Source organism: Haliotis asinina, chromosome 4, assembly GCF_037392515.1.
Source record: "Haliotis asinina isolate JCU_RB_2024 chromosome 4, JCU_Hal_asi_v2, whole genome shotgun sequence".
Taxonomy (NCBI): domain Eukaryota; kingdom Metazoa; phylum Mollusca; class Gastropoda; order Lepetellida; family Haliotidae; genus Haliotis; species Haliotis asinina.
Genome location: NC_090283.1, coordinates 38,903,598 through 38,930,540, shown reverse-complemented (window position 1 = coordinate 38,930,540; position 26,943 = coordinate 38,903,598). Strand labels below are relative to the sequence as shown.

General features: G+C 42.9%; 1 protein-coding gene across 2 annotated transcripts in view; it reads right to left on the bottom strand.

Annotated features, from left to right (window-relative positions):
• Positions 1-8,146: 8,146 nt before the first annotated feature.
• LOC137282475 (uncharacterized) overlaps positions 8,147-26,943 on the bottom strand; it is a 50,070-nt gene continuing 31,273 nt past the window's right edge. Inside the window, exons 2-6 of one of the 2 annotated variants that reach the window (XM_067814230.1) lie at positions 12,127-12,671; positions 11,810-11,868; positions 11,577-11,625; positions 11,033-11,092; positions 8,147-8,846 (exon numbers count right to left, since the gene is read on the bottom strand). In XM_067814230.1, coding sequence (XP_067670331.1) covers positions 8,611-8,846; positions 11,033-11,092; positions 11,577-11,625; positions 11,810-11,868; positions 12,127-12,370 — 648 coding nt within the window. In that variant the 5' untranslated portion in view covers positions 12,371-12,671 and the 3' untranslated portion in view covers positions 8,147-8,610. Of the gene's footprint in view, positions 8,847-9,650; positions 9,722-11,032; positions 11,093-11,576; positions 11,626-11,809; positions 11,869-12,126; positions 12,672-26,943 lie in introns of those variants that run through there. The other variant, XR_010956818.1, reaches the window with a different exon arrangement.

Genomic DNA, 26,943 nt, shown 5'->3' with positions numbered 1-26,943 from the left:
GTGGTAGAGAAGATGCATTACCACCGGAGGATAGTCATGACGTTGGTGGGAACAGCATTATCAAAGCCTCAACGGAGAAACGTTTTAATACTTACTATTCACAATAACTTTAAACTTTTCAGACCTTTTTTTTTTGAAATTCTGATGTTGAGAACAAGAAAAAAGCAGTATGATGTTTCCTCCTGCACTGAAAACTCGGATTTACATACCTCCATTAACTGATATATCCCTGAATGGTGTCGAGGAATACAATGCAAAGATACCTACAGAGAAGAGAACTACTTACTTCTACAGGTGCACCATTGCAAGAGCGGCGACTGTCTTTGTAGCCTTAGATAAAAGTTCAGTGACGTCATCTGTTATGGTGTTCTTCAGAAAACCAATGAGGGATGGAAACTGGGACCAACGTACGCTGATAATGATGAGGTGGGATACGAACCTTTCAGAACGCTTTATGATGGAGACGACATGGTTGTGTATCCATACCCAGGGAATCACGCGGCGATTGTCTTATATAGAGAAACTGGATTTACCTATGGGCATACGTTTACTTTGCTGTACTCAAAGAACCCTCTGAAAATTCCAGTCGAAAAGGTATATTCAGTGGCTGGTGCCCCCTTTGAACCAATGAAGCTACAAGTCCAAGATCACCCTTAGGTTTTGCAGATTGAAAGTTATTGTGTGAAGGTATCCATTCGATGGGTGAGAAATGTATTCGCAGACTGCATCTATGCCCTAAATGAATGAAGTCAATTTAGGAAATAATGGTCAACAGCAGTTACATATCCAGGGGTAAGGACTGAAATCAAACACTCCACAATATGATTGCACCCGTTTTTAATTTTAGGGCGTGGTCCAAAAAACTAATATCGCCTGAATGCGCTTCTTTTCTCAAGACAATGCAGAGACATACTCCAAATCAAAAGTATCATGTCAACTTAGTTTATTTTAAACCATGCTTACTCACTCTTCCATTGTGGTCCAAAAAGAGAAACCGACGTCTATGTGGACGTGTAAATTGCACCACGTGCGCCTCCAGGATGTTGTTGTGCCAACCGCGTAAATCATAGATGTTCTGCTAACCACAGTGATCCAATCCTTCTCCATTACTGAGCTATTAGCGAAACGTTCTTCTGTGTTATGATAACAACATTCCTTCTACCCTGCACTGCAACAGTCCTAGGTAAACCCTGAAACATCCGAATACACAACGTCTGTCCAACTATGATTGGTCCAACGCTGCCGTTCTTGTCGCCAGCGACATATATGCCGATGAGTCAGTCGTGAATCGTGAGACCAAACTGAAGATCTCATGAAGTATTCAGATGTGGGGTTGCACCGATTAGACTTTAAACTGGGTGCTACACGAACGTGATCGTCAATGAGTCATGTGTTTTAATTTACCGACTGTGTAGAAGATGATATACATGTACTACTTTAATGCCCTGTTTATAATGATCTTTTATTAACAATGTTTCCACTAAATGTAATGATAAGTGGCCTGATGGCAATCTACAAGATGGTGATGTTAGGTTTTATCCTGGCCGGCCTTAATGTTGTACATGTAAGTGCCAAAACCTGCAAAGCCATCTAAATTTACGTAAGGATATTATATACCATAAAGTACTTTTACCTGTGCATATTATCCATTTAATGTGTTTTTTTTTCAATTCTATTTTAGTAAATTTACTTTGTACATTTTCAGTCTCTCATAACACCAAAAACGAATGCCTAATTATAATACCTTTCATGTAATATAGCGAACCATCTATTTGTCTGTTGAGGGAATATCAAGTGATAGTGTTGAAGTGAAATTTGGAAATATTTCTTGTGGACATGAATGTGATCCCCGGAATAGTTCATTATTTTGTGTTTGAAATCAGATGAAAATATTTATGAGCAAGGCTTGTTGTTGCTTTAATATTTTTGACATTACAAGACATAGGCGTTTAAAAATGAACAATGGTAAGTTATTGGCATGCATGTCTCAAGGTCGTCCTGACGCAAAATTGATACTAGCTTGGACACTAACCACGATGTCAATAGCCGACTCTATAGGTCGTATGACCATATTTACAAAATTGCTTATATACCCTTATCGGTGCATTAATTTCAGATTAGAAGTAAATGTTACCAAATATAAATTTCAGATAATTATTTCATGGTTGTTTCTTTTTTCAAATATGCACATTCAATGGATGGGGCTTGAGTAACGCTGGTATGTATGTAAGGTAAATTACACGAAGAAATGTATTTTATGAAAGGTGACAAAGTGAATCTGTATCTGAAGGTTACATGACCCATGAACGTGCTATCTGAGAAACCTTTCACCTTTTTCTGTTGGATTGGGCAACTCTTGCTTAATACAGACACGTTTCAATGACACACGCGTATTTCCTTTACATGTCAGTCAGTCGATATCTTTCAACAAGTCCCTATGAACTTTTACTCCAAGGGAACATTTCGAATGATCACTAATGGAGGTGCTACCGAATGTATTCAATCCCTATGTCTCTAATCTACAGGATCTGAAATCTGCAGGCCCAGTTTGTTTAAGTCAACCCAATAAAAGCAAAATAAACTACATTGTGCCTTGTTCCACACTGTTTCCACGAAATTAATAAACGAACACTATCGGGCAAACAGAAATTTGTATTTTTAGCAAAGACTGGTTTTGTCATTCCTCTCCGCATAGCGCTGAAATACCAGAAAGTAGAACTGTTAGGTACCGGAACTTGATGATTCATAGATGGTTCAGCACCCGTGAACGGCCACCTCCTCGTGGTGGGTGTTTGGTAACGCTGAGAGCCGTTCACCCCCGTTGTGGACCCGGGGGGATATTTGGTCCACCAACCCTTTTGCCCAGGGTTGCGGCCCTGTGTCGGTGGAGGAAGGGATCCTTGTGGTTGAGGGCAATAGGGGCCATGTAATTGCACACATTTGACTTTGTGGACCGATGACCTTTGTACAGAAATAAAGTTTGATTGATTGATTGACTTTGTATTGTTTCAATTTTGGTCTTGGCTTTTTACTCACATAACACTTTTGGATTTGAAAACTGATGTTATGAACTTTGCCTAGAGATTTATGCCCAGAAGGCGGTGGCTCATGGGCCAATCTAATGGATCGATTAATTTCTTATTAATCTTCTGCTGGAGTATACGATTTCAGTATTCTTGGTGCTGCCTGTCGGAGACCGACTGGTGTATATGTGACACTCGGTGGAGGGTGGGGAGCTGGGATCGTGAACTTTCTATTATTAACCATGGCTCAACCTCAAAAACATAAACGAGCACTACGTGAGTGTTTGAGGACAGCACCACAAACACATATCCAAATACATGGAGTGGATTCTACTGACGGTGAACCGCCAAAACTAAATCCATTTGCGACATCCAAAGCAATTTATTGACTTGTTGATGATGTTAGCTGTTAGAAAAAATAGATGATCGTGAACTTTCTATTATTAACCATGGCTCAACCTCAAAAACATAAACGAGCACTACGTGAGTGTTTGAGGACAGCACCACAAACACATATCCAAATACATGGAGTGGATTCTACTGACGGTGAACCGCCAAAACTAAATCCATTTGCGACATCCAAAGCAATTTATTGACTTGTTGATGATGTTAGCTGTTAGAAAAAATAGATCACGGTTTCTCCTCATAGAGTGTCAAATGACAAAACAATTTGCTACCCTCATTGCCACAGAACAGCTTATCAATAATGAAGTTTCAGTTTCAGTTCTCCGCACGTCTCTGAACAATAGCAAAGGCATTTTGAGAGACAGAGATCGCTCGTTTGCCCACATCAAAATCAAGGAGTCACTCGTGTTAAACGATTCACGTTTAAGAAAAATGGAGAAACTTTAAATACCAACGCATACTTAATTTCTTTTTCACAACTCCAACACCCAGAGTACATAAAAGCTGGATATTGCAACATCGAAGTGGAACAGTATATTCCAAACCCACTTCGTTGTTACCAGTGTCAAAAGTTTGATCACGGTGTCCAATCCCGCGGGAATCGTGCAACACGCTATAGATGTGGTAAAGATGATCATGAAGGCTCTGACTGTTTGTCTTCTCCAAAATGTGTCAATTGTCTTGGAGATCACATGTCTTCGTCAAAGTCATGTCATGACTGGAAACGTGAATATGAAATTCAAAATCCAAATCCAAAAGAATGTCGGGTATCATGAGGCAAAACGTTTAATAAATGTAGCCTCCCCTCAGCCATCAGGTGTACCATATTCTGCAGTTGTTGCTTGCAAACAATATCTCCTGTTGTGAAAAAATGCCAAAAAGTAGATTACAGACAAAACGTGATCCTGTACAAACACATAGGAAGTTTCGACTTTTAGAAGACTTTTTCATTCCCATGCGCGAAATAGAAGCAGTTCGCCTCGGAAGGGGAAAAGTCTGTCCCCAGTACTACACCCTGCTATTAAATGAACAATAACTCCTTAATCCATTGGAATTGCAGAGGACTTAGGACCAATTTTAATGAAGTACAATTACTAGCACAGGACTTTAAAATATCAGCATTTAGTTGTCAACAAACGTACTTCAAACAAAATGAGAAGTTTGAGTTGCGTAAACACCATTCTTATCATTCTTTTGCACACCCTGGTGACAAAACTACTAGTGGATATTCCATATTGGTGATACAAGGCATTATTCATAGCCCTGTTCCTCTTAAAACCACTCTTCAGGTTGTTGCTGTTTGTCTTACTTTACATATAACTTTTTGTTTTTGTTCCTTGTATATCTCTCCTTCTTCCTTTCTTCGCCAGGCTGATCTTCAAGATTTTTTTGGCCAATTACCAAACTCTTGTATCATAATGGGTGAACTCAATGGACATAACCCATTATGGGGAAGTCCTGATACTAACAATAAAGGGAAAGTTCTTGAAGCGTTTATATCTAATAATAACGTATGTACATTCAATGATGGCTCTGACATATATTTACATCCAGCAACGGGAACATGTACTTCTTTAGACCTGTCTCTCACTGATTCAAACGTTTATATTGAATTTGAATGCTCAGTTCATAATGATCTTTGTGGTTGTGACCATTTTCCAACAGTACTTACAGCACTTAACCCTTCCGATGATCCGCCTGTAACAAGATGGAAAGCCATAGTTGTTCTTATTTCAAAGCCTGGCAGGGGTTATAGAGATCCATCAAATTATTGACCTATTTCCTTAACTAGCTGCGTTTGCAAAACCATGGAGCGAATGGTAAGTAATCGCTTAGTTTGGTTTTTGGAAACCAACACTCTCATCACTGATATACAACCTAGTTTGCGTAAAGACCGAAGCACAATTGACCACTTGGGTCGTTTTGAATCATTTGTTAAAAATTCTTTCATTAAAAAAAAACAACATGCAGTATCAAACTTTTTGAATTTGTAAAAGCATATGGTACTACTTGGAAGCATGATATTTTTGAAGATTTACACTCTTTTGGGTTGAGAGGTCGCTTGCCTCAATTCATATCTAATTTTTTAACTGACAGACAGTTTCAGGTACGTGTGGGATCAACCCTCTCAGACTACTTTCATCAACATGAGGGTGTTCCGCAAGGCAGTATTTTGTCTGTGTCTTTATTTAGTATAAACACCAATAGTCTTGGATGATTTTAAAGTTTCTTCTACAGGCAGAAATATGCATACAATAGATTGGCAATTACAGATCTGTCTCAATATAATTGAAAAATGGTCACTTGGAAACGAATTTAAATTTTCTATAACAAAAACAAATTGTTTACATTTCTGCAGAAAGTATAAACCGCATAAAGTAGTAAAGGAGGCCAAGTTCTTGGGTCTTATTTTCGACTCATACTTAACTTTTCTACCCCACATTAAACCCCTTAAAGCACTTGATCTGTTAAAAATTGTTTCCAGTTCTAAGTGGGGAGGAGACCAAAGTGCCCTATTCCACCTATACAGATTTCTCATCCGTTCGAAGCTTGATTATAGCTCCATCGTGTATGGGGAAGCCTGTAAAAGCACCATCAAAATACTTGATTTTATCCACCATCAAGGTCTAAGGATTTGTCTTGGGTCATTTAGAACTTCTCCTATTGGCAGTCTTTACGTCGAGACCGCTGAGCCATTTTTTTCTGCTGGCGGCATTAAGTTAGCCAAAATATCTCCTTCCCGTCTTCTTTCGTCTCCTCCTTGGCAGCTAATTAGACCCGAAGTTGCCCTAAAACTGACGCAGTTTAAAGAAACAAGAATATAATCAATTCAAATATAAATATATATAGTACATACAAATCTTTATTTACAGATGGGTCCAAGGATGGTGGCTCAGTTGCTTGTGCCACTGTCATTGGACCCAGAACAATACCTTTCAGATTACCGGATAACAGTGCTATTTTCACAGCAGAAGCAAACGCTATATTAACGGCTCTTAAATATATTGAAAGACATCCTAGACATAAACAGTATATAACCTATTCAGACTCTCTTTCTTGCCTCCAGGCAATTAAAAACTTGTTATGTAAAGATCCACTTTTAATAGAAATTATAGAATTGTATAATGATCTTGCTACTGGCCAGTACGACATCATGTTTTGTTGGTTACCAAGCCATGTAGGCATTGCTGATAACACAATGGCTGATCTTGCAGCCAAGGCAGCACTCAACAAATCTGTGACACCACTTATTCCATACTCTGATTATAAAGCTACAATTAGATCGTATATCCGTAATCTGATGCAAAAGAAATGGGACACCCAAGTGGGCGTAAATAAATTACATGCAATAAAACCTTATATTGGGTATACCCACTTGCGTTGTCAGTCCAGATTTGAAGAGATCATTTTGCGGCGATGTCATATTGGCCATACGAGATATACTCATGAATACCTTTTGAAAAGCAAGGATCCTCCGTTCTGCATCCCTTGTGATGAAAGAATCACAGTCAAGCATGTCCTGCTTGACTGTGATGAGTATTCCATCACAAGGGATCAGTCTTTTAATTCACGAAGTATGAAGGATCTTTTCAGCAATGTTAGTCCTCCTTTAATTATTGCATTTTAAAGGAATTAGATTTGTTGAATGAATTGTAAATACATAAAATATTTTATGATTGGAAGATAAAATTAGTAACTCAAGTCGTTAGTGGCTGTACCCTCAAAGGGGGTTGAAGTACTGAAAAAACATTGTCTTTCTGAGAGGGTACTTAAGTCCCAAAACATTTGATGTAAATTAAAGTTTTCCAGGTTTTTAATCGTGGAATAGATATTCCGTTATTGTCTAAACTGCTAACAGCTGAAGGGACGATGTAAATCTAGCTAGAGTCCATGCAGGAAGCAAATGTACTGTAAGTCTCCATGGTCCTTAATATAGTGTTCTATCTTCAGTTCTTGGCAACCTATAGTTCATGTTTATATTGTATTGTCCTCTATAGATACATTGTTTTAGGTCTAATCACTAGTTTTACGCTTTACTCTGTGGTATTCCAGTTAGTTTTACTGTCCTTCGTTGACAGGTTTTTACAATGTATGTGCTATCAATTTATTTGTATTTTTATAATTAATCGTTCTCGTCACTCACTCATGGATAATTCTCAAAGTCAGTGAGAAAGGCTCTTTTTGGAGAAAATATACTGAGGGCTACAAGGGCGTGAACATATTTCAAACTGCCGGCAAGATGCAATACCAATCGGCGCTGGGCCTGCAGGCCGTTCCAACATCGTAGGAACCTTCTACAGTGATCATTACTACACTACTTTCACTTTGTATGTATGTATGTATGTATGTATGTATGTATGTATGTATGTATGTATGTATGTATGTATGTATGTATGTATGTATGTATGTATGTATGTATGTATGTATGTATGTATGTATGTATGTATGTATGTATGTATGTATGTATGTATGTATGTATGTATGTTTATCTCTATGACGCTAGTAAAGCGGGGTATCGTGAAAACGTGGACACCCAAACTTACATTTTTCCATGTTTCAGTTTCAATTTTGACTTCAGAATCGAATCTGAACATCTCGACATTTAGTTGACCACGTTACATTCTTGTACACATAGACAAACACCTTATACGTCCGCCTCAATCACTACAATTACATTTGACATTTTAAATAAATAAACCACACTTACATGTTTACACAATGCCGTGATTATTTTATTGTCCAATTCAAGGCGTCATAGATAAGTGACGTTTTGGCGTCAGTCATGGTGATATCTGCCCCACTTATCACCTTCATGTTGACTGTGTAGAGACCTGGTGGCCCAGCACCAAACACGGGAAGAAGAGACTCCCTCCACTCAACATCCACCTTGGCTAAAACAACCTCTCTGTCGAGGTCGATGAAGGAGAGTCTCCCCCTCCCCACATCCAGCACAACGCCATACTGGAGGGTGGCCTGTGTGCCGTGTGTGTTAGATATTGTGTTACTGTAACACTTCCCCACCTCCCCCTGCTGCCACACCCTGGTACAGAGAACCCCCGGTGTGTGCCACATCTCCCTACAATGACACACCAGGAGAGGCACTGTCAACAAACATACATCTCACTGTCCACCTGGCTTTCCTCCACCACACCCACCTCCAGGACAAGCCACCACCCTCTACTCACCACACCCACCCTAGAGTGTGTCTCCCAGTACTATGGGGTGTGTGGGGCAGGGGTGACAGTAGAGGGGATGGAGGAAGGGGGATGGAGATGGAGGCACATGTACCCAGATATTTCCGCAACCTGCCGCTGTGTCTGTGTTGTCTGGCGGGCTGTGAGTTGACCAGCTGACCGTCTGTAGTTACGTGGCACATGTCTGTGTTGGCTCGAGCAGCGTCCAGTTGTAGTTGAGGACCTGGAAATATACATTTTGTTTACAATTTAATGCATTTCCCGACTTTAGACAACAAATTAGACATTTTATTGTCAACCTCGTTTCAGTGAAACACCGCACTGAATATCGGCTGCCATTTTCGTCTGTGTGAATTGTGTTAGAATTCTGATATAAATAGACATTTTAACGCTGTGAAAATATTTGTGTCGGTAATCTAAATGTTGGCTATAAACTCCATTGAATACTAAGCTTGCAGTTTCAACGTTTACTCCGGCTTAGAAACACAAAATTGTATAATCTGCTTAATATATTTGATCGTATTCATTATTTAGGCATGTTAACTTACTATGCATATATGCTCTTTAAGTATAGTCTCCAAGGGGGAATATTTTACAGGTTACTTTTTCATGCATCAGAGTATATATTGACATATGATTCTTTTAACGTTATATAGTGACCACCTTAGTAAGGAAAGTTACCTACGGCCCTGAATTGATTATGAATTTCAACTCCCTAGGGACCATACCAGTCTTGCAGTTATTAGGTGCACCAAGTCATTGCGGTTTTCACATCCATATGAGGTACCCATTTACAGCTGGGTGAATTGGGACACAGAGTCACAGTACTTTGTACAAATGTACTGCCGTTGCTGTACCCGCAAGTAGATGTTTTCACGTTTTCATGTGGCCACCACCTGGTCACTTACTGACGTATCGGTGGGTTCTTTTAAGTGCACATGTTTGTGTACTGTACACTAAGGGTGGTGACAACACTGAAACAGTCTGCAAACAAGGTTGTTGCAGCCGGTCACAAGTGGGAGTTGACCAGCTGACCGTCTGTAGTTACGTGGCACATGTCTGTGTTGGCTCGAGCAGCGTCCAGTTGTAGTTGAGGACCTGGAAATATACATTTTGTTTACAATTTAATGCATTTCCCGACTTTAGACAACAAATTAGACATTTTATTGTCAACCTCGTTTCAGTGAAACACCGCACTGAATATCGGCTGCCATTTTCGTCTGTGTGAATTGTGTTAGAATTCTGATATAAATAGACATTTTAACGCTGTGAAAATATTTGTGTCGGTAATCTAAATGTTGGCTATAAACTCCATTGAATACTAAGCTTGCAGTTTCAACGTTTACTCCGGCTTAGAAACACAAAATTGTATAATCTGCTTAATATATTTGATCGTATTCATTATTTAGGCATGTTAACTTACTATGCATATATGCTCTTTAAGTATAGTCTCCAAGGGGGAATATTTTACAGGTTACTTTTTCATGCATCAGAGTATATATTGACATATGATTCTTTTAACGTTATATAGTGACCACCTTAGTAAGGAAAGTTACCTACGGCCCTGAATTGATTATGAATTTCAACTCCCTAGGGACCATACCAGTCTTGCAGTTATTAGGTGCACCAAGTCATTGCGGTTTTCACATCCATATGAGGTACCCATTTACAGCTGGGTGAATTGGGACACAGAGTCACAGTACTTTGTACAAATGTACTGCCGTTGCTGTACCCGCAAGTAGATGTTTTCACGTTTTCATGTGGCCACCACCTGGTCACTTACTGACGTATCGGTGGGTTCTTTTAAGTGCACATGTTTGTGTACTGTACACTAAGGGTGGTGACAACACTGAAACAGTCTGCAAACAAGGTTGTTGCAGCCGGTCACAAGTGGACTCCTTCCTGACACCTCAAGCTCTCTGGATCTTTATCCTTGGAGATTGTACCCCACGTACCCTCACACCCATTACTTCCTGACACCTCAAGCTCTCTGTACCTTTATCCTTGGACATGGTATACCTCGCACCCTCCAACCCCATACCTCCTGACACCTCAAGCTCCTCTGGATCTTTAACCTTGGAGATGGTACACCTTGCACCCTCAAACCCCAGGAGCCCATGCTTTAATGAGTCTAAATCCAATGCCTTACCATGCAATCAGAAGATGGAAAACATTCACGCATTATAACCATTCCCATGTCTTTGCTAAGAAAATGTCTGAGACTAAAATTGGGCTCCCAATGGATTTCAGTGATATTATCTGAAAGCGCTCAGTGTGAAAGTATTTCAGCAGCGTCCTGTACAACATCCCAGTGGTTGCACGTTAGGGCAGAGTCAGTAACATATCCTGTTTGAGAAGCACGCACATCAGTAGTGTAACGTCAACAACTACTAGACTGATTTGACTCACATAGTAATGTCAACGTGGTCCTTGTTTCTGTTTGCAGACTGTAGGTGTTACTCCCCGCATCTGTAAATATTTCAGGATTAAAGAACAAAACCATCACTACTCACAGACATGAACAAATAAAGAGCAAGTTCGATTTTCAGGACTTCGGGGTTCTCCATCTTAGCATACCATTTCCACGACGCATCTGGATCCGTCTAACACTGAAGATTTACACAAAATGTGACTGCTGTCGGGTAATGATAATATGAAGGATCCTTGTCCATTATGTGTACACATATCGCACTACCAGGATAACATATTGTACAAAACCCGAATGTTGATTACCAAGCTATGTATTTTCTAATATCGTTAAGTTGTGAAGATTCGTTAATATTTTTATTCAAATCTTAAGGATGTTTGGGAATGTGTTTCTGATATATATCAGAATAACTATGTATCCATTCTGATAACATAGCAGGAGGAAAAAAGATGTAAACAGTAGTGTTTTTAATTTTGTTATTTTCTATTTTATAAATGTTTTCAAGGTAATGAAAAACAACCCTACCAAACTGTGGCAGTGGCGTTGAAACGTTGACAGCCTCCGGGGACTTCACCTTGAAACGAGATAAAATAATTCAATGTCGCGATCTTAGATTCACATTGGCATGTTTCAGCTCTAATATACGAGCTCAGTTTACAGACAAGGTGAACATTATAATATGTACATCGTGAAATGTTGATGTTAGTTACATAATAAGCGACGTATATACGCTTGCCTACAGATTAAGAAGTACTTACCTGCCTGCGTACGTTCTTCGTGTCAATTAAATGGAACTCGGCGGTCTGTGTACCTTTGTCTGTAAGATAAGCTACAGCTGTTCACTATTCAAGCCTTTTATGTCATGATAACCAGCTAATGCTTCTTCAACTGATTTAAATGTTTCACTGAATTATTGTTATTGGAAATGTCTAAAAACAGCGTCGATAAGCCATTTTACGGGGGCTTTATATAATTGCAAGATATAAAAAAAGGTTTCAAACTTTTCACTATTGATAAAGTTCTATCAGTATTACTGTAAACATTAAGACGTATTCATAAAGTAAGAAGTAAGCACATGTAAGTGTGTGCTTATCAGATGGTGAAACATGTCCATTGACAGATCTGAAGGCAGAGATGTCGGATTTCAATTTATCCAGCCCCCTCGTGTTGAATTTGGCTGCAGGTGTCCTGTGCCTCTCTGGTGGAAGTGATACGAGGTGCGTCTTCGTTGTGTCTTGTATTGAACTCTCCAGTGTGAGAAAGTCCAAGTTTGAAGATATCTGAGAACGGTCTTGATATAGTCTGAGATCCACTTGCATCGTGCACTCTCGCCTTCAGAGGTAACTTTTTCGGTGTGCAGATTTGACAGTTCCTGCTTCGTCTGATTCTCAAGCTCGATGATCAGTTCCTTCTCTCTTTGGTCGAGTTGTGTCCTCAGAGAATGGAAAGTGTGGTGGATGGCCTCCTTCAGAGCGCTGCTTGCATTCTCTGTGTCATTTATATCTTTGTTGATACTCTCATATCTCACATACATCGTGTAGACAGGGCAGTAGGAAGGGAGCTGGACTTTTCAAGGTAAACTGCTGTTGGCAGATAGAACTTTTGGGGAAGGCGTCCATTCTGAAACGGAAAATGTCACTGTCTCTATTCCACTAAGAATAGTGCAGTCTACAAGATATCTTCAATTCAATAATAGGAAGGAATTATCAAGAATGGTACACTGACTCCTCGAAATGCCTGCTCTCTAATTCCGCTTCAACAGAAAAAGAAAAAATGCATTAAAACATGGCCAATCCCATTGTATCACATTATAACGATTGACCACTATTTGTGACTACTTCCAAAAACAACACTAAATTAGAAAAAAAATATCTCAGACAATATGTTACTCTTTGAATACAGATATTAAAAGGGCATACATCAGGGAGAGAAATTGGTCATGGGTCGGGTCTCGATAAGAGGGAGGGTGGGTAATTGCAGGGTGTGCAGGTAATGGGAACGGTGACAGAAAGAAGGGTGTAACAGGAGAGGGAAATACAGAGAAGAAGGACGTTTATGTAGTAAGAGAGGTGGATACAGGTAGGAGTGACAGGTGTGTAGTGAGAGGATAGGTGGATACAGGAAGAAGTGGCAGGTGTGTAGTTGAAGGAGAGGTATAAAAAGGTAGGAGTGACAGGTATGCAGTGGGAGGAGAGGTAGATATGTGACAGGTGTGTAGTGGGAGGAGAGCTGGATACAGGTAGGAGTGACAGGTGTGTAGTGGCAGGAAGAGTACATGTAGGTAGAAGTGACAGGTATGCAGTGGGAGGAGAGATAGATAAAGGTAGAACTGACAGGTGTGTAGTTGGAGGAGAGGTATATAAAGGAAGGAGTGACAAGTATGCAGTGGGAGGAGAGGTAGATATGTGACAAGTGTGTAGTGGGAGGAGAGGTGGATACAGGTAGGAGTGACAGGTGTGTAGTGGCAGGAAGCGTACATGCAGGTAGAAGTGACAGGTGTGCAGTGGGAGGAGAGGTAGATAAAGGTAGAACTGACAGGTGTGTAGTTGGAAGAGAGGTATATAAAAGCAGAAATGACAGGTGTGCAGTGGGAGGAGACTTAGATACAAGTAGAAGTGACAGGTGTGTAGTTGGAGGAGAGGTATATAAAAGTAGAAGTGACGGGGTACAGTGGAAGGAGAGGTAGATACAGGTAGAAGTGAGAGGTGTTATAGTGGGAGGAGAGGTATATTCAATGAAGAAGTGACAGGTATGCAGTGGTAGGAGAGGTAGATACAGGTAGAAGTGACAACTGTGTAGTTGGAGGATAGGTATATAAAGGTACTAGTGACAGGTATGCAGTGGGAAGAGATTTGGATAGGTGACAGGTGTGTAGTGGGAGGAGAGCTGGGTACAGGTAGGAGTGACAATTGTGAAGTGGCAGGAAGAGTAGATGCAGGTAGAAGTGACAGGTATGCAGTGGGAGGAGAGGTAGAAACATTTAGAAGTGAGTGATGTTATAGTGGGAGGAGAGGTATATAAAGGGAGAAGTGACAGGTATGCTGTTGTAGGAGAGGTATATAAAGGTAGTAGTGGCAGGTATGCAGTGGGAGGAGAGGTAAATATGTCATAGGTGTGTACTGGGAGGAGAGCTGGATACAGGTAGGAGTGACAGGAGTGTAGTAGCAGAAACTGTACACTGAGGTAAAAGTGACAGGTATGCAGTTTGAGAAGAGATAGATACAGGTAGAAGTGACAGGTGTGTAGTTGTAGGAGAGGTATATAAAGGTAGGAGTAACAGGTATGCAATGGGAGGAGAGGTAGATATGTGACAGATGTGTAGTGGCCGGTACAGTAGATGCAGGTAGAAGTGACATTTATCCAGTGGGACTGGAGGTAGATGCAGGTAGAAGTGACAGGTATGCAGTGGGAGTTGAAGTAGATACAGGTAGAAATGAATGGTGTTATAGTGGAAGGAGAGGTATATAAAGGTAGGAGTGACAGGTATACAGTGGGAAGAGAGGTAGATATGTGACAGGTGTGTAGTGGGAAGAGAGCTGGATACAGGTTGGAGTGACAGGTGTGTAGTGGCAGGAAGAGTAGATGCAGGTAGAAGTGACAGGTATGCAGTGGGAGGAGAGGTAGATACAAGCAGAAGTGAGAGGTGTAATAGTGGGAGGAGAGCTGGATACAGGTAGGAGTGACAGGTGTGTAGTGGCAGAAACAGTAGATGGAGGTAGAAGTGACAGATATGCAGTGGGAGGAGGTTTAGATACAGGTAGAAATGACAGGTGTGAAGTTGGAAGAGGTATATAAAGCAGAAGTGACAGGTGTGCAGTGGGAGGAGATTTAGATACAGGTAGAAGTGACAGGTGTGTAGTTGGAGGAGAGGTATATAAAAGTAGAAGTGACGGGGTACAGTGGGAGGAGAGCTGGAGAAAGGTAGAAGTGACAGGTATGCAGTGGGAGGAGAGGTAGATATAGGTAAAAGTGATAGGTGTGTAGTTGGAGTAGAGGTATATAAAAGCAGAAGTGACGGGTGTGCAGCGGGAGGAGAGGAACATACAGGTAGAAGTGAATGGTGTTATAGTGGGAGGAGAGGTATATAAAGGTAAGACTGGCAGGTATGCAGTGCGAGAAGAGGTACATATGTGATAGGTGTGTAGTGGGAGGAGAGCTGGAAACAGGTAGGAGTGAGAGGTGTTTAGTGGATGGATGAGTAGATACAGGTAGAACTGACAGATATGCAGTGGGAGGAGAGGTAAATACAGGTAGAAGTGACAGGTGTGTAGTGGGAGGAGAGGTAGATACAGGTACAAGTGATAGGTGTGTAGTTGAAGAAGAGGTATATAAAGGTAGAAGTGACGAGGTGCAGTGGGAGGAGAGGTAGATACAGGTAGAAGTGAGAGGTGTTATAGTGGAAGGAGAGCTGGATAGAGCTAGAAGTGACAGGTGTGTAGTGACAGGAACAGTAGATGGAGGTAGAAGTGACAGATATGCAGTGGGAGGAGAGGTAAATACAGGTAGAAGTGACAGGTGTTATAGTGGGAGGAGAGCTGGATACAGGTACGAGTGACAGGTGTGTAGTGGGAGGAGAGGTAGATACAGGTACAAGTGATAGGTGTGTAGTTGAAGAAGAGGTATATAAAGGTAGAAGTGACGAGGTGCAGTGGGAGGAGAGGTAGATACAGGTAGAAGTGAGAGGTGTTATAGTGGAAGGAGAGCTGGATAGAGCTAGAAGTGACAGGTGTGTAGTGACAGGAACAGTAGATGGAGGTAGAAGTGACAGATATGCAGTGGGAGGAGAGGTAGATACAGGTAGAAATGACAGGTGTGTAGTTGAAAGAGGTATATAGAAGCAGAAGTGCAGAAGTAGAAGTCACGGGGGAGAGTGGGAGGAAAGGAAGATACAGGTAGAAGTGATAGGTATGCAGTGGTAGGAGAGGTAGATACAGGTAGAAGTGACAGGTGTGTAGTTGGAGGAGAGGTATATAAAGGTACTAGTGACAGGTATGCAGTGGGAAGAGAGGTAGATATGTGCCAGGTGTGTAGTGGGAGGAAGAGTAGATGCAGGTAGAAGTGACACGTATGCAGTGGGAGGAGAGGTAGATACAGATAGAAGTAAGTGATGTTATAATGGGAGGAGAGGTATATAAAGGTAGAAGTGTCAGGTGTGTAGTTGGATGACAGGTATATAAAGGGAGGAGTGGCAGGTATGCAGTGGGAGGAGAGGTAGATATGTGATAGGTGTGTACTGGGAGGATAGCTGGATACAGGTAGGAGTGACAGATGTGTAGTGACAGAAACAGTAGATGTAGATAAAAGTGACAGGTATGCAGTTTGAGAAGAGGTAGATACAGGTAGAAGTGACAGGTGTGTAGTTGCAGGAGAGGTATATAAAGGTAGGAGTGACAGGTATGCAATGGGAGGAGAGGTAGATATCTGACAAATCTGTAGTGGTAGGTACAGTAGATGCAGGTAGAAGTGATGTTTATGCAGTGGGACTAGAGGTAGATAGAGGCAGAAGTGACAGGTGTTTAGTTGTAGGAGAGGTATATAAAGGTAGAAGTGACAGGTATGCAGTGGGAAGAGAGGTAGATATGTGACAGGTGTGTAGTGGGAGGAGAGCTGGATACAGGTAGGAGTGACAGGTGTTATGTGGCATTAACAGTAGATGCAGGTAAAAGTGACAGGCATACAGTGGGAGGAGAGGTAGATACAGGTAGAAGTGAGAGGCGTTGTAGTGGTAGGAGAGCTGGATACAGGTAGATGTGACAGGTGTGTAGTGACAGGAACAGTAAATGCAGGTAAAAGTGACAGATGTGCGGTGGGAGGAGATTTAGATACAGGTAGATGTGACAAGTGTGTAGTTGGAAGAGGTATATAAAAGTAGAAGTGACGGGGTAGAGTGGGAGGAGATTTAGATACAGGTAGGAGTGAGAGGTGTTTCAGTTGGAGGAGAAGTATATAAAGGTAGAAGTGACAGGTATGCAGTGGTAGGAAAGGGAGATATGTGACAGGTGTGTAGTGGGATTAGAGCTGCAAACAGGTAGAAGTGACAGGTGTGCAGTGGGAGGTATAGGTAGAAGTGATAGGTGTGTAGTTGGATTCGAGGTATATAAAATCAGAAGTGACAGGTGGGATGAGAGCTGGATACAGGTAGAAGTGACAGGTGTGCAGTGGGAGGAGAGGTAGATACAGGTACAAGGGATAGGTGTGTAAATGGAGAAGAGGTATAGTGACGAGGTGCAGTGGGAGGAGAGGTAGATACAGGTAGAAGTGAGAGGTGTTATAGTGGGAGGAGAGCTGGTTAGACCTAGAAGTGACAGGTGTGTAGTGGCAGGAACAGTAGATGGAGGTACATAGTGACAGGTATGCAGTGGTAGGAGAGGTAGATATGTGACAGAGGTTTAGTGCTAGAAGAGCTGGAAACAGGTAAACGTGACAGGTATGCAGTGGGAGGAGATTTAGATACAGGTAAAAGTGATAGGTGTGTAGTTGGAAGAGGTATACAAAAGCAGAAGTGACACGGGTGCAATGGGATTAGATTTAGATACAGGTAGCAGTGAGAGGTGTTATAGTGGGAGAAGAGGTATGTAAAGGTAGAAGTGACAGGTGTGTAGTTTGAGGAGAGGTAGATATGTGACAGATTTGTAGTGGCCGGTACAGTAGCTGCAGGTAGAAGTGACAGGTATCCAGTGGGACTGGAGGTAGATGCAGGTAGAAGTGATAGGTATGCAGTGGGAGTTGAAGTAGATACAGGTAGAAATGAATGGTGTTATAGTGGAAGGAGAGGTATATAAAGGTAGGAGTGACAGGTATACAGTGGGAAGAGAGGTAGATATGTGACAGGTGTGTAGTGGGAGGAGAGCTGGATACAGGTTGGAGTGACAGGTGTGTAGTGGCAGGAAGAGTAGATGCAGGTAGAAGTGACAGGTATGCAGTGGGAGGAGAGGTAGATACAAGCAGAAGTGAGAGGTGTAATAGTGGGAGGAGAGCTGGATACAGGTAGGAGTGACAGGTGTGTAGTGGCAGAAACAGTAGATGGAGGTAGAAGTGACAGATATGCAGTGGGAGGAGGTTTAGATACAGGTAGAAATGACAGGTGTGAAGTTGAAAGAGGTATATAAAGCAGAAGGGACAGGTGTGTAGTGGGAGGAGATTTAGATACAGGTAGAAGTGACAGGTGTGTAGTTGGAGGAGAGGTATATAAAAGTAGAAGTGACGGGGTACAGTGGGAGGAGAGCTGGAGAAAGGTAGAAGTGACAGGTATGCAGTGGGAGGAGAGGTAGATATAGGTAAAAGTGATAGGTGTGTAGTTGGAGTAGAGGTATATAAAAGCAGAAGTGACGTGTGTGCAGCGGGAGGAGAGGAACATACAGGTAGAAGTGAGAGATGTTATAGTACGAGGAGAGGTATGAAAAGGTAGAAGTGACAGGTGTGTAGTTTGAGGAGAGGTAGATATGTGACAGATGTGTAGTGGGAGGAGAGCTGGAAACAGGTAGAAGTGACAGGTATGCAGTGGGAGGAGAGGTAGATGCAGGTAGAAGTGATTGGTGTGTAGTTGGAGCAGAGGTATATAAAATCAGAAGTGACAGGTATTCAGTGGTAGGAGAGGTAGATACAAGAAGAAGTGAGAGATGTTATAGTGGGTGGAGGACTGGATGCAGGTAGGAGTGACAGGTGTATAGTGGCAGGAACAGTAGATGGAGGTAGAAGTGACAGATATGCAGCTTGAGAAGAGGTAGATACAGGTAAAAGTGACAGATGTGTAGTTGCAGGAGAGGTATATAAAGGAAGGAGTGACAGCTGTGTAGTGGGAGGAGAGAAAGATACAGGTGGAAGTAAGAGCTGTTTTAGTGGGATTAGAGGTACATAAAGGTAGAAGTGACAGGTGTGTAATTGTAGGAGAGGTATATAAAGGTAGGAGTGACAGGTATGCAGTGGGAGGAGAGGTAGATATATGACAGGCGTGTAGTGGGAGGAGAGCTGGATGCAGGTAGGAGTGACAGGTGTTATGTGGCATTAACAGTAGATGCAGTTAAAGTGACAGGTATGCAGTGGAAGGAGAGGGGGATACAGGTAGAAGTGACAGGTGTGTAGTTGCAGGAGAGGTATATAAAGGTAGGAGTGAGAGGTGTTATAGTGAAAGGAGAGGTAATTAAAAGCAGAAGTGACAGGTGTGCAGTGGGAGGAGAGGTAGATATGTGACAGGTGTGTAGTGGGAGGAGAGATGGATACAAGTAGATGTGAGAGGTGTTATAGTGGGAGAAGAGCTGAATACAGGAGGAGTGAGAGATGTGTAGTGGCAGGAACAAAAGATGCAGGTAAAAGTGACAGGTATGCAGTTGGAGGAGAGGGAGATACAGGTAGAAGTGAGAGGTGTTATAGTGGGAGGAGAGGTATATTCAATGAAGAAGTGACAGGTATGCAGTGGTAGGAGAGGTAGATACAGGTAGAAGTGACAACTGTGTAGTTGGAGGATAGGTATATAAAGGTACTAGTGACAGGTATGCAGTGGGAAGAGATTTGGATAGGTGACAGGTGTGTAGTGGGAGGAGAGCTGGGTACAGGTAGGAGTGACAATTGTGAAGTGGCAGGAAGAGTAGATGCAGGTAGAAGTGACAGGTATGCAGTGGGAGGAGAGGTAGAAACAGGTAGAAGTGAGTGATGTTATAGTGGGAGGAGAGGTATATAAAGGGAGAAGTGACAGGTATGCTGTTGTAGGAGAGGTATATAAAGGTAGTAGTGGCAGGTATGCAGTGGGAGGAGAGGTAAATATGTCATAGGTGTGTACTGGGAGGAGAGCTGGATACAGGTAGGAGTGACAGGAGTGTAGTAGCAGAAACTGTACACTGAGGTAAAAGTGACAGGTATGCAGTTTGAGAAGAGATAGATACAGGTAGAAGTGACAGGTGTGTAGTTGTAGGAGAGGTATATAAAGGTAGGAGTAACAGGTATGCAATGGGAGGAGAGGTAGATATGTGACAGATGTGTAGTGGCCGGTACAGTAGATGCAGGTAGAAGTGACATTTATCCAGTGGGACTGGAGGTAGATGCAGGTAGAAGTGACAGGTATGCAGTGGGAGTTGAAGTAGATACAGGTAGAAATGAATGGTGTTATAGTGGAAGGAGAGGTATATAAAGGTAGGAGTGACAGGTATACAGTGGGAAGAGAGGTAGATATGTGACAGGTGTGTAGTGGGAGGAGAGCTGGATACAGGTTGGAGTGACAGGTGTGTAGTGGCAGGAAGAGTAGATGCAGGTAGAAGTGACAGGTATGCAGTGGGAGGAGAGGTAGATACAAGCAGAAGTGAGAGGTGTAATAGTGGGAGGAGAGCTGGATACAGGTAGGAGTGACAGGTGTGTAGTGGCAGAAACAGTAGATGGAGGTAGAAGTGACAGATATGCAGTGGGAGGAGGTTTAGATACAGGTAGAAATGACAGGTGTGAAGTTGGAAGAGGTATATAAAGCAGAAGTGACAGGTGTGCAGTGGGAGGAGATTTAGATACAGGTAGAAGTGACAGGTGTGTAGTTGGAGGAGAGGTATATAAAAGTAGAAGTGACGGGGTACAGTGGGAGGAGAGCTGGAGAAAGGTAGAAGTGACAGGTATGCAGTGGGAGGAGAGGTAGATATAGGTAAAAGTGATAGGTGTGTAGTTGGAGTAGAGGTATATAAAAGCAGAAGTGACAGGTGTGCAGCGGGAGGAGAGGAACATACAGGTAGAAGTGAATGGTGTTATAGTGGGAGGAGAGGTATATAAAGGTAAGACTGGCAGGTATGCAGTGCGAGAAGAGGTACATATGTGATAGGTGTGTAGTGGGAGGAGAGCTGGAAACAGGTAGGAGTGAGAGGTGTTTAGTGGATGGATGAGTAGATACAGGTAGAACTGACAGATATGCAGTGGGAGGAGAGGTAAATACAGGTAGAAGTGACAGGTGTGTAGTGGGAGGAGAGGTAGATACAGGTACAAGTGATAGGTGTGTAGTTGAAGAAGAGGTATATAAAGGTAGAAGTGACGAGGTGCAGTGGGAGGAGAGGTAGATACAGGTAGAAGTGAGAGGTGTTATAGTGGAAGGAGAGCTGGATAGAGCTAGAAGTGACAGGTGTGTAGTGACAGGAACAGTAGATGGAGGTAGAAGTGACAGATATGCAGTGGGAGGAGAGGTAAATACAGGTAGAAGTGACAGGTGTTATAGTGGGAGGAGAGCTGGATACAGGTACGAGTGACAGGTGTGTAGTGGGAGGAGAGGTAGATACAGGTACAAGTGATAGGTGTGTAGTTGAAGAAGAGGTATATAAAGGTAGAAGTGACGAGGTGCAGTGGGAGGAGAGGTAGATACAGGTAGAAGTGAGAGGTGTTATAGTGGAAGGAGAGCTGGATAGAGCTAGAAGTGACAGGTGTGTAGTGACAGGAACAGTAGATGGAGGTAGAAGTGACAGATATGCAGTGGGAGGAGAGGTAGATACAGGTAGAAATGACAGGTGTGTAGTTGAAAGAGGTATATAGAAGCAGAAGTGCAGAAGTAGAAGTCACGGGGGAGAGTGGGAGGAAAGGAAGATACAGGTAGAAGTGATAGGTATGCAGTGGTAGGAGAGGTAGATACAGGTAGAAGTGACAGGTGTGTAGTTGGAGGAGAGGTATATAAAGGTACTAGTGACAGGTATGCAGTGGGAAGAGAGGTAGATATGTGCCAGGTGTGTAGTGGGAGGAAGAGTAGATGCAGGTAGAAGTGACACGTATGCAGTGGGAGGAGAGGTAGATACAGATAGAAGTAAGTGATGTTATAATGGGAGGAGAGGTATATAAAGGTAGAAGTGTCAGGTGTGTAGTTGGATGACAGGTATATAAAGGGAGGAGTGGCAGGTATGCAGTGGGAGGAGAGGTAGATATGTGATAGGTGTGTACTGGGAGGATAGCTGGATACAGGTAGGAGTGACAGATGTGTAGTGACAGAAACAGTAGATGTAGATAAAAGTGACAGGTATGCAGTTTGAGAAGAGGTAGATACAGGTAGAAGTGACAGGTGTGTAGTTGCAGGAGAGGTATATAAAGGTAGGAGTGACAGGTATGCAATGGGAGGAGAGGTAGATATCTGACAAATCTGTAGTGGTAGGTACAGTAGATGCAGGTAGAAGTGATGTTTATGCAGTGGGACTAGAGGTAGATAGAGGCAGAAGTGACAGGTGTTTAGTTGTAGGAGAGGTATATAAAGGTAGAAGTGACAGGTATGCAGTGGGAAGAGAGGTAGATATGTGACAGGTGTGTAGTGGGAGGAGAGCTGGATACAGGTAGGAGTGACAGGTGTTATGTGGCATTAACAGTAGATGCAGGTAAAAGTGACAGGCATACAGTGGGAGGAGAGGTAGATACAGGTAGAAGTGAGAGGCGTTGTAGTGGTAGGAGAGCTGGATACAGGTAGATGTGACAGGTGTGTAGTGACAGGAACAGTAAATGCAGGTAAAAGTGACAGATGTGCGGTGGGAGGAGATTTAGATACAGGTAGATGTGACAAGTGTGTAGTTGGAAGAGGTATATAAAAGTAGAAGTGACGGGGTAGAGTGGGAGGAGATTTAGATACAGGTAGGAGTGAGAGGTGTTTCAGTTGGAGGAGAAGTATATAAAGGTAGAAGTGACAGGTATGCAGTGGTAGGAAAGGGAGATATGTGACAGGTGTGTAGTGGGATTAGAGCTGCAAACAGGTAGAAGTGACAGGCGTGCAGTGGGAGGTATAGGTAGAAGTGATAGGTGTGTAGTTGGATTCGAGGTATATAAAATCAGAAGTGACAGGTGGGATGAGAGCTGGATACAGGTAGAAGTGACAGGTGTGCAGTGGGAGGAGAGGTAGATACAGGTACAAGGGATAGGTGTGTAAATGGAGAAGAGGTATAGTGACGAGGTGCAGTGGGAGGAGAGGTAGATACAGGTAGAAGTGAGAGGTGTTATAGTGGGAGGAGAGCTGGTTAGACCTAGAAGTGACAGGTGTGTAGTGGCAGGAACAGTAGATGGAGGTACATAGTGACAGGTATGCAGTGGTAGGAGAGGTAGATATGTGACAGAGGTTTAGTGCTAGAAGAGCTGGAAACAGGTAAACGTGACAGGTATGCAGTGGGAGGAGATTTAGATACAGGTAAAAGTGATAGGTGTGTAGTTGGAAGAGGTATACAAAAGCAGAAGTGACACGGGTGCAATGGGATTAGATTTAGATACAGGTAGCAGTGAGAGGTGTTATAGTGGGAGAAGAGGTATGTAAAGGTAGAAGTGACAGGTGTGTAGTTTGAGGAGAGGTAGATATGTGACAGATTTGTAGTGGCCGGTACAGTAGCTGCAGGTAGAAGTGACAGGTATCCAGTGGGACTGGAGGTAGATGCAGGTAGAAGTGATAGGTATGCAGTGGGAGTTGAAGTAGATACAGGTAGAAATGAATGGTGTTATAGTGGAAGGAGAGGTATATAAAGGTAGGAGTGACAGGTATACAGTGGGAAGAGAGGTAGATATGTGACAGGTGTGTAGTGGGAGGAGAGCTGGATACAGGTTGGAGTGACAGGTGTGTAGTGGCAGGAAGAGTAGATGCAGGTAGAAGTGACAGGTATGCAGTGGGAGGAGAGGTAGATACAAGCAGAAGTGAGAGGTGTAATAGTGGGAGGAGAGCTGGATACAGGTAGGAGTGACAGGTGTGTAGTGGCAGAAACAGTAGATGGAGGTAGAAGTGACAGATATGCAGTGGAAGGAGGTTTAGGTACAGGTAGAAATGACAGGTGTGAAGTTGAAAGAGGTATATAAAGCAGAAGGGACAGGTGTGTAGTGGGAGGAGATTTAGATACAGGTAGAAGTGACAGGTGTGTAGTTGGAGGAGAGGTATATAAAAGTAGAAGTGACGGGGTACAGTGGGAGGAGAGCTGGAGAAAGGTAGAAGTGACAGGTATGCAGTGGGAGGAGAGGTAGATATAGGTAAAAGTGATAGGTGTGTAGTTGGAGTAGAGGTATATAAAAGCAGAAGTGACGTGTGTGCAGCGGGAGGAGAGGAACATACAGGTAGAAGTGAGAGATGTTATAGTACGAGGAGAGGTATGAAAAGGTAGAAGTGACAGGTGTGTAGTTTGAGGAGAGGTAGATATGTGACAGATGTGTAGTGGGAGGAGAGCTGGAAACAGGTAGAAGTGACAGGTATGCAGTGGGAGGAGAGGTAGATGCAGGTAGAAGTGATTGGTGTGTAGTTGGAGCAGAGGTATATAAAATCAGAAGTGACAGGTATTCAGTGGGAGGAGAGGTAGATACAAGAAGAAGTGAGAGATGTTATAGTGGGTGGAGGACTGGATGCAGGTAGGAGTGACAGTTGTATAGTGGCAGGAACAGTAGATGGAGGTAGAAGTGACAGATATGCAGCTTGAGAAGAGGTAGATACAGGTAAAAGTGACAGATGTGTAGTTGCAGGAGAGGTATATAAAGGAAGGAGTGACAGCTGTGTAGTGGGAGGAGAGAAAGATACAGGTGGAAGTAAGAGCTGTTTTAGTGGGATTAGAGGTACATAAAGGTAGAAGTGACAGGTGTGTAATTGTAGGAGAGGTATATAAAGGTAGGAGTGACAGGTATGCAGTGGGAGGAGAGGTAGATATATGACAGGCGTGTAGTGGGAGGAGAGCTGGATGCAGGTAGGAGTGACAGGTGTTATGTGGCATTAACAGTAGATGCAGTTAAAGTGACAGGTATGCAGTGGAAGGAGAGGGGGATACAGGTAGAAGTGACAGGTGTGTAGTTGCAGGAGAGGTATATAAAGGTAGGAGTGAGAGGTGTTATAGTGAAAGGAGAGGTAATTAAAAGCAGAAGTGACAGGTGTGCAGTGGGAGGAGAGGTAGATATGTGACAGGTGTGTAGTGGGAGGAGAGATGGATACAAGTAGATGTGAGAGGTGTTATAGTGGGAGAAGAGCTGAATACAGGAGGAGTGAGAGATGTGTAGTGGCAGGAACAAAAGATGCAGGTAAAAGTGACAGGTATGCAGTTGGAGGAGAGGGAGATACAGGTAGAAGTGAGAGGTGTTATAGTGGGAGGAGAACTGAATACAGGTAGGAGTGAAAAGTGTGTAGTGGCAGGAACAGTAGATGCAGATAAAAGTGACAGGTATGCAGTGGGAGGAGAGGGAGATGCACGTAGAAGTGACAGGTGTGTATTTGCAGGAGAGGTATATAAAGGTAGGTGTGACAGGTGTGTACTTGGTAGAGGTATATAAAAGCAGAAGTGTCAGGTGTGCAGCGGGAGGAGAGGAAGATACAGGTAGATGTGAAGTCTGTTATTGTGGGAGGAGAGGTATATAAAGGTAGGAGTGGCAGGTATGCAGTGGGAGGAGAGGTAGTTATGTGACAGGTGTGTAGTGGTAGGAGAGCTGGATACAGGTAGGAGTGACAGAAACAGTAGATGGAGGTAGAAGTGAGAGGTATGCGGTGGGAGGAGAGGTAGATACAGGTAAAAGTGACAGGTGTGTAGTTGGAAGAGGTATATAAAAGCAGAAGTGACAGGTGTGCAGTGGGAGGAGAAATAGATGAATTTAGACGTTAATGGTGCTATAGTGGGAAGAGAGGTATATAAAAGCAGAAGTGACAGGTATGCAGTGGGAGGAAAGGTAGATATCTGACAGATGTGTAGTGGCAGGTAAAATAGATGCAGGTAGAAGTGACAGGTATGCAGTTTGACTAGAGGCAGATAGAGGTAGAAGTGACAGGTATGCAGTGGGAGGAGAGGTAGATACAAGTAGAAGTGAGAGGTGTTATAGTGGTTGGAGAGATGGATAAAGGTAGGAGTGACAGGTGTGTAGTGGCAGGAACAGTAGATGCAGGTAGAAGAAACAGATGTGCAGTGGGAGGAGAGGTAGATACAGGTAGAAATGACAGGTGTGTAGTTGGAAGAGGTATATAAAAGCAGAAGTGACAGGTGTGCAGCGGGAGGAGAGGAAGATACATGTAGAAGTGAATGGTGTTATAGTGGGAGGAGAGGTATATAAAGGTAAGAGTGGCAGGTATGCAGTGGGAGAAGAGGTACATATGTGATAGGTGTGTAGTGGGAGGACAGCTGGATACAGGTAGAAGTGACAGGTGTGTAGTGGCAGAAACAGTGGATGAAGGTAGAAGTTACAGATATGCAGTGAGAGGAGAGGTAGATACAGGTAGAAATGACAGGTGTGTAGTTGGAAGAGGTATATAAAAACAGAAGGGACAGGTGTGCAGTGGGAGGAGAGGAAGAGACAGGTAGAATTGAATGGTGTTATAGTGGGACAATAGGTATATAAAAGCAGAAGTGACAGGTGTGCAGTGGGAGGAGAGGTAGATACAAGTAGAAGTGAGAGGTGTGATAGTGGGAGGAAAGCTGGATGGAGGAAGCAGTGAAAGGTGTGTAGTGGCAGCAACAGTAGATGGAGGTAGATGTTAGAGATATGGCGTGGGAGCAGAGGTAGATACAGGTAGAAATGACAGGTGTGTACTTGGAAGAGGTATATAAAAGCAGAAGTGACAGGTGTGCAGTGGGAGGAGAGAAAGATGCAGGTAGAAGTGAGAAGTGTTATAGTGGGAGGAGATTTATATCAAGGTAGAAGTGACAGGTGTGTAATTGTAGGAGAGGTATATAAAGGTAGGAGTGACAGGTATGCAGTGGGAGGAGAGGTAGAGATATGACAGGTGTGTAGTGGGAGGAGAGCTGGATACAGGTAGGAGTGACAGGTGTGTAGTGGCAGGGACAGTAGATGCGGGTAAAAGTGACAGGTATGCAGTGGGAGGAGAGGGAGATAGATGTAGAAGTGACAGGTGTGTAGTTGCAGGAGAGGTATATAAAGGTAGGAGTGACAGGTATGGAGTGGGAGAAGAGGAAGATATGTGACAGATGTGTAGTGGCAGGTACAGTAGATGCAGGTAGAAGTGAGA